Source organism: Acipenser ruthenus, chromosome 7 (assembly GCF_902713425.1).
Source record: "Acipenser ruthenus chromosome 7, fAciRut3.2 maternal haplotype, whole genome shotgun sequence".
Classification (NCBI taxonomy): Eukaryota; Metazoa; Chordata; class Actinopteri; order Acipenseriformes; family Acipenseridae; genus Acipenser; species Acipenser ruthenus.
In genome coordinates, this window is record NC_081195.1 from 53,129,778 (window position 1) to 53,146,267 (window position 16,490).

At 38.8% G+C, this 16,490-nt stretch overlaps 1 protein-coding gene across 2 annotated transcripts in view; it reads right to left on the reverse strand.

The window, feature by feature from the left end:
• LOC117415439 (cyclin-dependent kinase 17) overlaps window positions 1-16,490 on the reverse strand; it is a 77,964-nt gene that overhangs the window by 9,373 nt on the left and 52,101 nt on the right. For both annotated transcript variants that reach the window (XR_009329183.1, XM_034025783.3), the window contains exons 3-8: window positions 16,105-16,269; window positions 9,387-9,520; window positions 1,743-1,868; window positions 1,169-1,225; window positions 850-964; window positions 117-211 (exon numbers count right to left, since the gene is read on the reverse strand). Coding sequence is in view for 1 of the 2 variants with exons in the window: in XM_034025783.3 (XP_033881674.1) it covers window positions 117-211; window positions 850-964; window positions 1,169-1,225; window positions 1,743-1,868; window positions 9,387-9,520; window positions 16,105-16,269 (692 nt within the window). In the remaining variant the exon portion in view is untranslated. The remainder of the gene's footprint in view (window positions 1-116; window positions 212-849; window positions 965-1,168; window positions 1,226-1,742; window positions 1,869-9,386; window positions 9,521-16,104; window positions 16,270-16,490) is intronic.

Here is a 16,490-nt window from a genome sequence, read left to right on the forward strand (position 1 = left end):
TGAAGCTGTTCTTAGACTAATAATCAATAGCAACATCTCGATTCACAAGCATGTCATCCCACTTCCCAAACATGTCATTGCTTCCTCATGATGCTCTCAGAACGAATAGCCCTTACCAGGTATTCAAAGACTAGTGTCAACGATTTGTCCGTGTGAATGATATCATGTAAGGTGACGATGTTCGCATGCTTCAGATCTTTAAGTAACGACACTGCAAAAGAAAAAAAATGACATTAGTTTATGCACTAGAAATATTTTCAATTCCATTCACAAAATAAACACTATTTTTTTTTCCATCAACGAATTAATTTCATTTGAAAAATTATTTAATTTTAAAATGGTATCATAATCTGGACACTAAAGGGTTTTTAGTTTTAAAAGTGGCTTTAATGTCCAACCATAAAGCACTGATTTACGTCAGATGGATTTAGGAAAGCGCTACCCTTGTTGCACTTCAGCTCCATTTGTCAGATTTGGCATTATATTATATAACACTTAAAACGCTTTGAAGAGAAGGGAAAATCTGTTTATCTGGCTTGTTTACAAAGCAGTTAAAAATTTGCGTGTCTACACAGTGGAGGGGATTTTTAACAACTCGTCCAGACTCAGAGTGGGTTTGTACTGCAGGGTGACAAATGGGATTCTAAATGACCCTGTGGAGTTATTTTTGTTTTAAGCTGGCACCCTCAGTTTGTGTGTGTGAATGAAAATCTTGCTCTGTGCACTCATTTTCAGCCTCCAAATGATGTATTCAACCAAGTTACTCTCAGACACCTTCAACTTTAATGAGGGGACGTTTGTACCACGTCTCACCAACCACACAAATACATGTACAACAGTTTCCTTTACCTTCTCGGATAGCTGTGCAGGGTGCTCCCTCTTCATGTTCCAGTCTGATCTCCTTTAGTGCTACCAGGTTGTCTGTCAGTTTACTCCTACCCTTAAAAACAGTTGCATAAGTTCCCTAAAAATGCAAAAGAAAAAAAAACAAAAAAAACAACAATCATTATAAGAGGAACATAACTGCACCATTCACAATGATCTTGAAGACAAGGTTAAAACAGGAGAAACACAAACTGTTACAAAGACTGCATCAGAAAAGCAAAGGCTGTAAACTGTGTACAGTACAAATTCAAAACAGAGAAACTAATAAAACCCAGCGACTGACCTCTCCCAGTTTGTCCAACTTGATGTAGGTCTCGAGCTTTCCGAATCCAATTTCAGACTACAAACACAAAAGAAAGAGACATGGCTTTAATAGGATTACTGTCATTCATAATGCCAAACAGACCACTTTAATAAAGGGGAAGCAATAAAATGTCCCTTTTGGAAAACCTCACAGTTAATACCGTTAAAAGGTAAGAGATTATTTAGGGTCACAGCTGCTTACTGTAGATCATTAAAATACCCCCCTTTTGTACTGATTAAAACAGCTGACTGCATATCCAAGATGACATGAATCCAACTGTCCTAACGCAACAAATAATTGGGTTGCTAAAAAAACTAACACATAAATCAGGCATAGAGAACTGCCGTCCAAACAGAAACGAGTAATAAACCTACTTTTTTTTTTTTTTTTTTTTTTTAAACAAACAGTTTTTATTACTATATTGTTAAATTAATTTGAGGCCTACGCAGTATGCAACACTGAGCTGTGCTGTGCTGCGTTACCTGTGTCAGTGAAATGCCACCACAGTAGCAGACAGGTTAATCTTCACAGAGTGCCATGGAGACAGACTCACCAGTGATGCTCTGCGAGACCGCCTACTCATTGGCTGGTCGAATTGTGGGCTGTTCAGCTGCAGCTTCTCCAGATACCCGTCTGGTATCCTAATGTCTGCAGGCAGCGACAGACGCTTGTTGAGGTCCTAGCAAGCACAGACAAGCACATGTATATTAAACAACACTTGTCAAGCCAGAAGTGCCTGTTATTACATTTTCAAATGAAGGCTGCTTTTAATCAAGTACTTGAGCAACAACATCCTTCACTTTAAGCAGTTCTTAATTAATCACCTTTTTTTGCATACAATTTTCTGGTCAGGCTTTAGACAGCCTAGCTACTGTAACTAGAATCGTAGAGTAATTATTATGGTATTACTGGTAAAGAAATACAACAAGCATCTTAAAGACCAAAAACCTCTCTCTGTCAGCGTAAGCAAAGCATTATGTTAATTTGTTTACCGGTAGTTTTCACATAAGACCTGTGTACAGCAATTTAATTACAGGAACTAGAATCTGGGAAGGAAGTTGGTAAGTTTAAAATGGATACAAAACATTTGAATAAACATGACAATGTAAATAAGGAAAACAAAATGTTTCCATTTTGAAACACGGCACATGGTGTAGTTTAGCAGACTGCTTCTACAGATTCTCCAACACTGTTATAGTTACCTTTCAGCCAAAATGAAAGGTATTAAGCACTTTTAATCTAGAATATTATAGGATTAATTTTATTGTTAATGTTAACTAGAAAACAAACTATAACAGTAACAACCAACCCAAAACGGTGCCGAGATGTTTGGTAGATGAACAGTTAGAAATTTGCATTTGGAAATCTCTCACATAGTGGCTTATTTTGGATTGAGCAAGTTCACATAAAAACATTACAATGAAAAAAAAAAAAGTCTTTAAATCACTTATGGTATATGTGGTTCTGTTATATTTAGAAATGTCTAATTTCCAGACTGAGTGGATGAACGTAATCCTAAATGCTATGCCGGTTCATTTAGAACAAGGATACGATTTTAAATGTCTTCATTAAACCTTTTTGAAAATGTAATATGATTGAGTGAATTTCAACCTAAATTAAACAGCACTGCTAAACTAGGAGTACATGAACTCCAGTCAGCTTATATGATGCTTTCCGACATGCCACCAAAATGCTTTCTGCACAATTTCCTCCATTGAAGGTTACTTTACAAGCAGAGTAAGTTTTAATGTCCAGATCATCTTCAACTCCTCTAATCAAATTGATCCAAGCTTCTGTGTGCATGAGAATGGCATCACTCAGCCATCAGGGCCCTTTTAGCTTGAATCAGCAAGGCACCCCAGTTGCCATGGGCATGTGCCGAGGCGCACTTATACATCCTCTCCATGTGTGACTAACACTAGACTGAGATCCATCAGTGTCTGACAAGATACAACTTCAGAACAGCAAGATTAGAAGGAGGGCACGTCACGCAGGGTCCAAGATTATCCGGCTAAGCCATAAAGCAAGGTACAATACTTTAAGTGCATAAAAACCACTGTAATGAGTAAATAGAAAAAAAAAAAAAACACCCAACAACTGCTTTTACAAACCGTCTACTATATTAAGACCACTCGACCTATTGGATCTACAGGAGTGCAACGGAAAATGGGCAAAACTCTTATTAGCAGAACACAACAGAAAGTATTTCAGTTATGGTGTTTATCTGTAACTGTACAACTGTTTCTTTAGAAACTGAACTTCCTTCACAGAAATTAAAGTTGCACAACCCAATGAACTGACAGAGACGATCTTTGTGAACCGCTGTTGCCTTTATAAACTGCTGGTGCAGCTTGATCAGTGGGTCCTGTAGTGAGCTGCAGACCTGCTCACGTCCCAATACAGCTGCTGAAATGTGTACCAGCCTCTTCTGTGCACATGCTTTCTCACTGGCTGTCAGCATACAGCATGTGTCCACTCCGGCCACTGGTGTGGCAACGTGTTATGTTGGTTGTTCTGGTACAAGGTGGCTGACAGTATTTCAAAATTGGACATCAAATGACACTGACGCAACATAAATACACTATCACAAATGGATATAAATAAATACTTATTCTGGGATTGCAAACTTGCTTTCTTGTTCCTTAACTTCAGTTTTTTGACAATTTTTGCCTGTCACAATGCCTATAGTGAAGATGCCTTCAATACAACATGAGTATCTCGGCGCTTCCATGCCACATGTTAATACGTACCGGGTGGTAGGTCAGTATCTCAATCTGTGGCTCTTTGGTATTTACTATATCATTGTATTAGTTTTAAAACATGCCATCTGAAAGACATTCACGTCATTCAAGCTGAAGTACAAGAGCCCTCTAATACCCAACTCCCTTTATCCAACGACTGTAAAACAGCGTAGGTGTGCTCTGTGCTGTGAAATCCGCACTCCACCAATCCTGCGCTAAAAGTAGTATTCCTGTAATCTACATGGCTGTAAAATCACACAGCATCTCTCTATAGACAAATCACTGCAGTATTAATGTTACTGTTATGGCAGTATTATTACCAGACACATGTGGCTATTCCCAGCTGCCGATGCATAATGTTAGTCACCAGAGGGCAGTAGCTATCAAGCAAGCACAGAGCACCCTTTTGTGGTGATGCAGTTAGAGATTTGCTACTCCAATTAGGATTACCAGCAGTGCTACAGTAAGCTTCTTTTGATTATCAGCCAATTCACTTACAAAACAAAAAAGCACCTAGCATTATCTTCTGACGGGGATCTTTCTGTGCTGTACTGAGAGGAATTATCAGGATAAGATAACCACAGTGTCCCAACATTAACACCCACAGAGACTGCTCCAATGAAAAATAGGAGAAATGGCAGCCCCGTTTACAGAAGTAAGGAGTCATTTCGGCAAGCAGCTTCAAAAAGTGATTAGTAATGCTACTGTAAATGAACACATTCATCTGGAGAGTCTAAACAATGACACCAAACCCATTGATACGCTAGCCCTATCCCTTTTACACCAAATTAGTATTCTGTCAGTAAACAAAACCTGTTTGTCAGTACACAAAATCAAAACTCGATTGTAGTGCACAGTTAAAGTAGTTGCAACCTCAAATTGGTGCATAACATAAAACACTGCAGTAGGTGTGTTTACCAGATATGATTTATACAATGTATTTGCAGTAAAATTAACATAGGATTTGTAAGGAACATTTAAAATGTCAGTGTTCCAGCTGTGTGTGTTGGACTACACTTGCAACCACAAATATTGTCACGCCTTTTTAGAAAATCTAGAAGACTTTATTTAGGATTTATTGTTCGAAAGAAGTAAAAGCTACGTGAGTAGTTCTTGGAAGCCAATGAAAATTACTATGGTTACCATATACATTTATATCACACGTTACCAAACTAAAAATAGCAGAATCAATTGAGACTGGACGTGCTGAAACATAATGCCATTTGTGTAACTGCATTGCAAAAATAACAGGTATAGTAATTCTTAAATTACAACTGTGTTTTCCCTCAGTCTTCATTGACACTTTTTAAATGATATATACCTTTTAATTTATCAATAGTAAAGTGTAAGCAGAGAACACACAATGCTCTCTTTCCACTGTTTTTTCAGGTTTGATGTAGAGTAGTGCTTGCCTTTAAATCTACCAATTTTATTTTACCATGGATTTTGCTGCTCTAGTTGTCACCTTGTGTGCTGAATTCTCAAAAGAACTGTACACAAAAAAAGGATTAAGTACTTTAAAAAGATGCCTCATGTTGTATCTGAGGATATTCAGCTGTACACGATGACATGTGACAGATGAATCGTTACCTGTAGCACACAGGTAAAGTTTTCATACAGGTTAATTACTTGCATCATGAACAGCATTGCTTCAGATTGCTTTGAATTGCCCTTTGTTTTTTCTGGACATGCCCTCAATCTACAAGCTGAACTTGGGATAGAAAGCCTAAATAGAGTAACTGAGTAAACTCGGGGCCCAATTTCGATGGAACGCAAACGTAGAGGGCAAAGTGCTAAATTACGTTTGCTCTGTCCAATAAAGAAAATCTGATAGCAAATAAAAAGCAAGTAACATTCCCTTTAAGAAAACAATGTCTTTGCTGTAATCTTGGTGAAAAAATTGCTCTTTTGCCACAGCACCATTTGATAATGCAGTGTTTTTAAATATTTACCTTCATTGAACACATTTTGCATATGTGATTGCAGTGTTTCATTATATTCATAATCATAAACAGCTTGCTCAAAATCAGGGGCAAACAAGTTTTGCCCTAGTGTTAGAGGTTTACCCACTCATCAAGATCAGGCCTTCAGACTTCTAGGAATATCAAGAAAGGAAATGAAAATGCCATTTGATAAACTCCTGATAAACGCCTTCATTGTATTTCACAGTACATACCTGTACGACCTGTTCCTATTCAGTTTTAAATAACTTTAGCATAACAGGCAGAGGTGTCAAAGGGCCTAGGAGCTCTTAAAATAAACAAATCCCCTGGGCCAGATGAGATCCTCCCAATAACTCAAAGAAATGAAAGAAGTTATTTACAAACCACTAACTAAGATCATGCAACATTCTCTTGAGACAGTGGTTGTACCGAAAGACTGGAGAATTGCAAATGTAATAGAGCCACAAAAAGGGAGACAAAACCGAACCAGGTAACTACAGACCAATAAGCCTGACCTTCTGTTATATGTAAACTTACGGAAATGATAATAAGATCCAAAATGGAAAATTACCTATATTGTAACAGTATCCTGGGAGACAGTCAGCATGGCATTAGGAAAGGGAGATCGTGTCTAACTAACCTGCCTGACTTTTTTGAGGATGCAACATCCAACAATGGATAATTGCAAAGCCTATGACATGGTTTACTTAGATTTCCAGAAAGCTTTTGACAAAGTCCTGCGTAAACGAGGAATTTTCAAACTGAACGCAGCAGGGATTCAAGGAAATGCATGCACATGGATTAGGGAGTGGTTAACATGTAGAAAACAGAAAAGTACTGATTAGAGGAGAAACCTCAAAATGGAGCGAGGTAACCAGTGGTCTGCTACAGGGATCAGTATTAGCTCTTCCTAATCTACATTGACAGATTCTAGTATAGTAAGCAAACTTGTTAAATTTGCAGACGACAAAAAAATAGGAGGAGTGGCAAACACTGTTGCAGCAGCAAAGGTCATTCAAAATGATCTAGACAGCATTCAGAACTGGGCAGACACATGGCAAATGACATTTTATACAAAAGTGTAAGGTACTGCACACAGACAATAAAAATGTTTGTTATAAATACCATATGGGAGATACTGAAATTGAAGAAGGAATCTATGAAAAAGATCTAAGAGTTTATGTTGACTCAGAAATGTCTTCATCTAGACAAAGTGGGGAAGCTATAGAAAAGGCCATCAAGGGAAGTAATGTTAAAACTTTACAATGCATCAGTAAGACCTCATCTAGAATATTGTGTTCAGTTCTGGTCACCTCGCTACAAAAAGGATATTAGCATTCAGAATTCTAAAAAGCTATTGACAATGTCGACCCAGGGAACTTTTTTGACCTGAAAAAAGAAACAAGGACCAGGGGTCACAAATGGAGATTAGATAAAGGGGCATTCAGAATAGGCACCTTTTTTTTTTTTTTTTAACACAGAAATTGTGGGAGTCTGGAACCAATAAGCTACTAACAACCCAACAAGCAAGATGGCCGAATGGCCTCCTCATTTGTAACCTTTCTTATGTTCTTACATAGATTCTAACCAAGGGCACTTTTGCTTGTGCATGGTTCAACTTCTAAGCAGGCTACTAGTGAAGTTTTCAGGCCTGAGATATGAACTACACTGGTGTGCTGGTAGCAACAATAAAGCTTCAAGTTCAATGGTGTGGTATGGCGTGGCATGGCGTGGTGCGTCTCCAAGGAGAACCGATGCAAGATGTTAATCCATCTTGAGCTTTAGAAGTGCTAATTCCTAATTAAAAGGGAACAAACTTGCTGCTCACAACCCACAGAACACTTGATACATCAGGCTTCATCCAGGAGACAACCACCACATGCTGTCAGGACAGCTGTCACATACCAAGCATACATCTAATGTCTCCAACATAGGACAATTACAATTGTAATTTATTTATACATGGCAGGGCGTTTTAATAGTCTCCAATTGATCTTTATCCAATTTTTTCTCTCAATTTGAAATAGCCAATTGCATTATTTTAGGCTCAACTCACCGCTAACACCCCTGTGCTGACTCGGGAGCGGCGAAGACGAACACACGCTGTCCTCCGAAACACGTGCCGTCAGCCGACTGCTTTTTTTTCACGCCACAGGCCCGCCATGCAGCTACCTCAGAGCTACAGCGTCGGAGGACAACACAGCTCTGGGCAGCTTACAGGCAAGCCCGCAGGCACCCCGGCCAGTCTACAGGGGTCGCTGGTGCGCGGTGAGCTGAGAACACCCTGGCCGACCTAAGCCCTCCCCACCCGGACGACACTCGGAAAATTGTGCGCCGCCCCTTTGGAGCTCTCGTTCACGATCGACTGTGGAATAGCCTTGACTAAACTGGCGACCTCCAGGTTATAGGGCGCATCCTACGCTCTACGCGGAGCACCACTCGGGAGCCCTCTCTTGCCTATTCTTAGTCAATCTACAGGTATCTGCAACCTTCCTTGGTTGGGTTTGCTGCTGGCAAGTGCGTGATTGAGGAAACTTTACATGTAAAACTACAGTTCTGTAACTGTTTTCTACTAACGCTGCAAGTGAATAATTGCGTCATCTACACTGGTTCAAAGGCATTTACTGTTAACTTAAGGTAGCTGTAATAACTAAAGAATAAATAATTTAAGACAAAAGCTTGATATGCATAAAAATCCTTATTACTTGTCTCTTTCATGCCTTTCATTTGAAGCATCTTTTGATTGAGAAGTGTTGATCTGTGTTAATGCCCTAGTCAGCATCACGATCAGTTGCTTCATACACCAAGTGAATGGCACCAGGTGCACGATGACCTTCAGTTAAAATAAAAATAGGTCAGTATGATCAAAATAGAAACAAACCGTTCCATGCAGCACGCTTGACACTTTTATAGTCTCTTAAAACCTCATGAAAATGCATGAGTGTTAGCAATAGCCTTTGCGCCTAAATGAACGCAACACAAGCTGAAGTATCCTGCCATTTGAATCTGATGCAGGTGTTTAGTACAGAAGACATGCCCATGGCTTGCAAACCGCTCGTTATTTTTAAACAAATAAATAAAAAAAATAACTAAACAATTTAAATAACTGGTGCAAAGTGAGGAAATCTATTGTATCTCAGTTTAAATTGGGTTATATTGTACATAATTATTCCACCTGGTTGAAGAAATAGAACACAAAGAGATGAGACCCATTACCACCCAAGTGCTGGGAACAAGCTGGGGTTCCAGGAGATGAAGTCAAGGTTCAAATCTGCGGCTTTCTGACCAGGACAACACAACAGTGCTACAACTAAAGACACCAAACTGAAGAGCAGCAACTGTTCACTTACTAGGCATGTTTACATAAAAAGCAGACAGTAACAACTGCTGGCTGCTTATGTCAATTAACTCAGCTGTTTATATGTGACAAGAGACCATGGTGAAGCTGGCAGTGTTTTTAGATCTTCAGTTATGCCTGGGACCCAAATCAAGTATCTATTGAGCTGTGCTCACCTCCATGGAGATCCTCCTTTGCACTCGATTCCTCAGACACACTCCCGTAGGAGACTGGACCTCGTCCGACGATGTTCCAGACGCCTGGTCACTTTCTCCATCGGAGCCGATCTTCAGATTCTCATGTACAATGTCTAAACAAAAGCAAGGGCAGCAAAATAGCTTAGTCATTTGGGCTTAATATGTTTGAGTTTCATTCAATTGGGAATCACTGAAAATGAGAGTGACAATAAGTGCAGGGACGCCCCGTCCAGTCTTCCCTACTGGCAGAAAAAGGATTCCCTGTTTTGGGGACAGAGGGTGTGAGCAGAGCGAGCCAACTGTACATGGAGCACAGGTACGGAGCGGGGTAGTTGCTGGAGCGGAGCAGACATTTCCAGCCCGCTGTTTCACAGCACCTGTTAAACCTGCAAGATGATATTTCCTAACTTTTACTTCGATTTCAATTTACACATTTCTTCAGTACCAATCAATAATAATGAGGAAGCGTCTCGGAATTGAATTAGATAACTTAAATCTGATCATAGCTGGGCATGAGGCTTGTTAAACTGTGTATGCCTTATACAACAGAAATCACATGCAAGTGATAATAATTATTATCTCACTGTTGTTAATTATCTTTTTAATTAACATTCAAACATGCCTGGGAACATAGAACACAAAATGATGCAATATGGATCAGACAGCTAGCCATTATAAAATAATAAAATGAACCAAGAGCAAGCTTCTGTGCGCCTCTCTTCTGTGCGTGTGGGCCTGTCCGCCCGCATGCAGTTTTTGTAAAATGTACCAAACAAACGGCGACCCCTCGGGGGTGCCCCCAATTCTGCTGGGGGCCCTATGGTATAGAGTAATTTGTGTATAGGTTAATTCAGCCCTGTTCACAACATTAAGGTCATAATAGTCCCCGCTCGCTTCCCCTTTTGTTATTTTTATTGGCAAGGCATACAATAGAATGCTGCCTTTTTATAATACTTAGTATTTTGGAAACAATTAACTTTATAATATATGCAATTAAAGGATCTAAAGTCTATACATATGTTGTTTCATACTTATGTTTGTTAACACTCCTGACCTTTTTTTTTTAAAAAAAAAGATTGTATACTGAGTGTATAAAAGCTGGCATTGTAGCTTTGGAAGCAGGGAAGTCAAAAGGTCAGAAATGAGGATTCAATTCCACAAGATCCTGGGTCTTAAAACTAGCATAATCATTGATAACTGTGCCCGGAGCAGTCGATTTTTCACCACACAGTGTTACCAATTGATTGCCAAATGATTTTGTTCATGAATGGGTGTTGGTAGGATTGCTGGTATTTCCATTGTTTCTGTTTTGCACAAGGCTGTATTGTTCTACCATTGCTGCTGCTTAAACTACTTGAGCAGTGGTAGGAAGATTTTTCTAGGAACCGCTTTTTTCTCTTCTATTAATAAATAATCACTTAATCAATTAATAAATATTCTCTGTCTGCTTGATTAATGACAACAAAGCAGACAGAGAGGACCTAAAACGTGTCTCATCTATTAGAACGGACCCTTCCTCCACTTAACTTGCTGGTAGGGCTCTTTGTTTTCAGTTTTATTTTTGGTCATGTGATCTCCATTTAAAAGTTATATTTAACCAACTCTTAAACTCTTGTTAAAGCATTAAATTGTGAAACCAGATCATTTTTGTTTTTTTCTCCTGTAACTTGAATGAGACTATGATTCTGTTTCATTGATAATGTTAAAAAAAAAAAAAGGACAGCGCCTTATTTTTAATTCAAACCAAATACAGAAAGGAGTTCAGTTACCTTGCTTTTACCGGATTTAAAATCTTTGCAAAAATGTTATAACCTGTTAAGAGTGTCCTCTTAATCACGATTTAATTAACTCAATTTAAACTTCACTTGCTGTTTGCGTTTGGTTTGAATTAAATAAGGTGCTGCCTTTTTTTTTTTTTTTTTTTTTTGCATTATCAATGAAACAGAATCATAGTCTCAATCAAGTTACGGGAGAAAAAACTAAAAGTGACCTGGTTTCACAAATCAACACTTTCCCAAGAGCTTAATTGAATGGAGGCGGCTAAAAAAAAAGAAAAAAAAGGACGTCACGTGATCAAAAATAAAAACCGAAAACGAAAGAGCCCTACAGCTATGCCAAATGAATTAATACTGTTTCTATTGTTACCACCAGACTTTGTTTATCAGATTACAGCCACACCAAAGACAACATGTGAAAAAAAGGATGCATTTTAGTGAAACAGTTCTTCTACTGTATGCAGGCCAGGTGTCTATTATTATTATTATTATTTGTTTATTTAGCAGACGCTTTTATCCAAGGCGACTTACAGAGACTAGGGTGTGTGAACTATGCATCAGCTGCAGAGTCACTTACAATTACATCTCACCCGAAAGACGGAGCACAAGGAGGTTAAGTGACTTGCTCAGGGTCACACAATGAGTCAGTGGCTGAGGTGGGATTTGAACCGGGGACCTCCTGGTTCCAAGTCCATTTCTTTAACCACTGGACCACACAGCCTGTCTAACCACAGTAAATATTACTTGTTGCTGTCATTTAACATACGTAAAATTGCATTGAAGTGAATAATTTTGATAGCAAAATTACCCTAGTTTGACAATAACGTTAGTGTGCAAGGGACAATAATAAAAGTATATACATGTTAATTAATACTTGGACATTACATTTATAATAATAATAATAATAATAATAATAATAATAATAATAATAATAATAATAATAATGAGCCAAGAAATGGATCCGGTGCACAAGGGCCTTCACACTGCTTTAACGTTAAACAGTGTAGAGAAGAATATAAACCCACTATCAGCACACGTGTAACATAACTGCTTGTAGTGCAAATGGAATCTAGCTCCTATCCCTGTCAGTGAAGCGACACAGTCACGCTTGCCATAATCTGGGGTTACATGTTCTGAAAGAAAATGGATGCGCTTTTCAGCTGCAGAATAAAATCTCCACCATTGTAAAGAAAACTTCTATAAAAACAACAATTGTAAACTCGATTATAAAAGAACAGTATAGGCAGAAAATGTTATGCACTCAAAGTATAATAGCGATCATCATAAAGGTCAGATAATTACGACTCCCAATGGGATAGTCACCCTGGTGTTCTGCTTCGCACACCATCTGCTGCAGGAGAGTGACACCACCGCCTCCTACACTGCATACCCTGTCGTTATCACTCCCTTTATTTCATTCCAACACAGCCTGCCATGTTTTATGAACAGATTTTTCACTTTTGTCTTTAGAGAAAAGAATACATTTATTTCTGTCTCTTATCTAATCAGCCGAGCCCCTCTTTCGGTCCATGTCAGTCGTCATCTTCTAAAACAAGCTAAAAAAAAAAATGGTGCTATACATAACCCTCAAACAAGGACTCCCTGTATAGAATTTATTTTTGAAAGCCTGTCAGTTACAGTAGTTCTAGCACTCATTTATTAGACATAATATGTAATAAATTAAACAGCATGTTACATATACAGGAGACGTGGCAGAAACCTACACAAATTATTTTGGGGGGAAGATTCTGTCTGCTTTACTTGGCACCAGGGATCATAAAAGCTACAAATTTCCACTTTATACAATGATTTATTCATAAAATTATTGCTGGTACATGTTAATGGATTTTTTGAACACATTCTGTCTGTAACATAACTGTGGCCTGGTATGTTTAGACAACAGCACTTTTAGTCCCCCCATTTTGTTGGTAACAAAAAGGCCCTTTTCTTTGTGAAAGGCGGCATTCATGCTCTCCCTTACAGAAGTGCAGCACTCAAATCTCTACAAGCTAAATTAGATCATTCACAACTGTTTATAGGTCTGCATATGATTAACTTAACAGCAACTTCTTGTAAATTTGCTTAAAAAGGTAATGTCTTAAAAATGAGTGCCCATAATGTTACTTTGAATTGGGATACTTAATATACTGCACATGGCACAATAATTAAAGGTTGGCAAGTATTTTTGAATACATACAACTGAATTGATTAATAGGAAAAACTGCTTAAGTTTTTTTTTTTTCATAAAGAAACTATCCCTCTTCTAACAGGACAGGAGTTCATATTTGCTCAGTGAACAGAAAGTGAAAGTTACGTTTCTGAATTACCACAAAGTGTCAAAGGAATACTTTTCCTCTTGCCCAATGGAACATGACATAACTGTTCTTAATTCGATTGACACTGGAAGTTAACTTGTTAAATTTTAAAAATGGCTTCCCACACAGCTCTGTTACAAAGACCGGAGTCTGAAATTTTCCAACATCAACGTCATCACGAATGCTCAGAGATTGGCTTTGTTCTGTAGGTGTAACACCTACACAAGTTTAGCTGAAGCCATGCCAAAACAGCTCACCCCCACAGTGAAGCACTGATTAAACAACACACAGTAATGCAAGCAGAGAACTTATTTTTGCTGCACAGCACTAAAAAACTCACAGCACGACTGCAGGTGATTAAAAGCTAAGTGGAAGAGTCGATTACTGACAAGCAAATCAAATGGAACACATAAGCCGTTAATACTGTAGTCATCTTAATACCTAGTTACTGCAGCTACCTCCAGAACCTGTCTAGCATAATCAGCATTGCCTTCTGGTCGACAGAGCAAGAGTGCAAGACACAAAATAAACGCTGCCAATAACAAAAGCTGCAACCACAGTTTCCTGTCTCAGTAGCTGCTAATCTCCTCCTATTCCTGGCACCATTCAATATGGAGGCGTACTGTACTACAGATCAGCAAGACACCGACTGATTTGTGTTCTCACCTCATTTCTATTAAAAGGATTATCATGCAGACAGAACTCCAGAAAGCGAAACAGTAGCTACTTTAATGCAGTAAAGTTAGGGAAGGGTTTGGCTCTGGTTACATCTGGCTTCTGCACTCACAATTCACACCACTGGGTATGTTTTTAATCTGTATTGTTATTGCGTTTGACGAGGTGAAATTTAAAAATTACCCGAATGAAACATTGCCGTCACATGACAACACACTGCAAGTACATTATATTCAATTAGCACAAAAGACTTTCTTAGAAAACCATTGGGGGAAGAAAAAAAACAAAAAAAGCAATAACTTCCTTATACATGTTGTTTCTATGGCAACATAAGCTTGTAAAACCAATATTGTATTTTAAATAGAGAGGGAAAAGAAGACTATGCATAGCTAAATTACTTCTAGTGTTTAACATAATTGTAGATAACAAAATAAGTCCATAAATCTAAGCCATTTTGCATGTTTGCTGCATAAGTCTCAATTGTAGGAAACACATATTACAGCATACATGCATTTTAATTTTAAACAGGATATCTGTACTACTTTAGGTTAAGAAAGTTCTCAGTTTCTATGGCTTATTCTTGGGTTACCATTTTGCAATTGGTCATTTAACCTCACTAGCATCTTCTGGGTCAAAGTATGTCGGTCAGTAGGGGAAGCAGCCGATTGGTTATTGACAGGAAACTACAGTAGCTAGTGAAGGGGCAGGGACAATGCCACTCTCCTGGTAAAAGGACCCAGGAAGTACAGTACAAGACAGTTTAATAAAACATGGCTTGTAAGCAACAGAGTTCTCTTTAACCTTGTGCAGTGCCAGATATCATGTTTTGAAATGAAAATACATGTGTCCTATATATAACATGTGTTCCTTTCAAAACTGCACATTTAAGACCTTTAGAAAGAATGGATGTGTATGGCGGAGGGATGTTTATGGCGGAGGGATTTTAAGGAAGAGCTACTGACTTCTAGAGGACAAAGGCCAACCCTGCAGGTGTCTGCCTTTGAGCTTATTGGGGGCCTGGCCAGCAGGGTTCACTGTAGCGCAAATGAGGACAAACAGTCCCTGCCAGTTTGGCCTCCCTAACCCTCAGGAGCGCCAGAGCCAATTTAAGGAACTATTTTGTTAGCTACAATTACTTTAATAAGGTAATGCACCATTAAAAAGGTTCTGAAAAAGTACCCCAAAATAACTACAGTTTGTGCTATGCTAGTGAGCCGGATCTTTACAGTAAATAGCATGGAATAATAAACTGTGTGTGTACTGTTAACAAGTTTGCTAACCCCTGGGTAAATTATTTCGGTTTAAAAAAAAAAAAAAAAGATATCACAAAGACAGATCATTGAAAGAATTATAAGACCTCACTAAATTCAATATAATTTATTGCATGCTTGCCGTCATGTGTTGTCGACCTCAGCTATGTTACACATCTGTATTTTCATTTCCCCCTCACCAAAGCAAAGCACACTCTGATACCCTCCAGGCCAGACTGGAACTGTTATAGATATCTGCATGTGTGGAGCAGCAGGAGAACTCTGGTAGGAGGAATGCAATACACTCGCTATGCATACGGTCTGGTGCTGGTGCTGGGATACAGTTTACAGACCACAGTAGGTTATGGTCTTTGAAGATTGCTTATCCTCACCAAGCCAATTTGAATACCTTCAGGATGGAAATGGAAATGAAAAAGGGCTTGTACACTTTGTGAAAACAGACGACGGCTAAAAAGCACAGAAAACGAACAGAAACATGATGTAGATGAAGACTACGGCAGGAAGATGAGCAGCAAAAACTATTCAGCATTTCAGGGACTGAACTGAAGACAACCAGCAAGAGACCACTTATAATAGTACATGACTAATAACAAGATTATTAAGAAAAATGTCGCACTGCAATGAAATATAGAATGTGTAAGAAATTGCACAACAAACTTACCCAGTCTGCTTCCATTCCTAGTCATGGGCATGAAGGAGCTGAGGCTTCCACCGATCACACTGTGTGGCCTTCTCAGGGGGGGTTTCTTGAAGGAGCTGGTGTACTGGTGGAGAAAGGCATGCATGCTGTGTGACGTGGGGGGCCTGCCGTTCCTCACAATCGGCTCTGGGATCCAGGGAAGTACCAAACCATCAGGGAAGACGAAACAAAGACACTCAATGAATATCAAAACAAGCACAGTGTGGGTTTTTACACCCATGAGAAAAGTACAGAACACTTATCTTCAGATACAGATGTTATTATAAAGATCCTTATTCAAAAATAGTTTTTTTACAGCTCAGGCAAGCCTAGTAATAATTGGAATGCCTGCATGGCTCTACATTCCA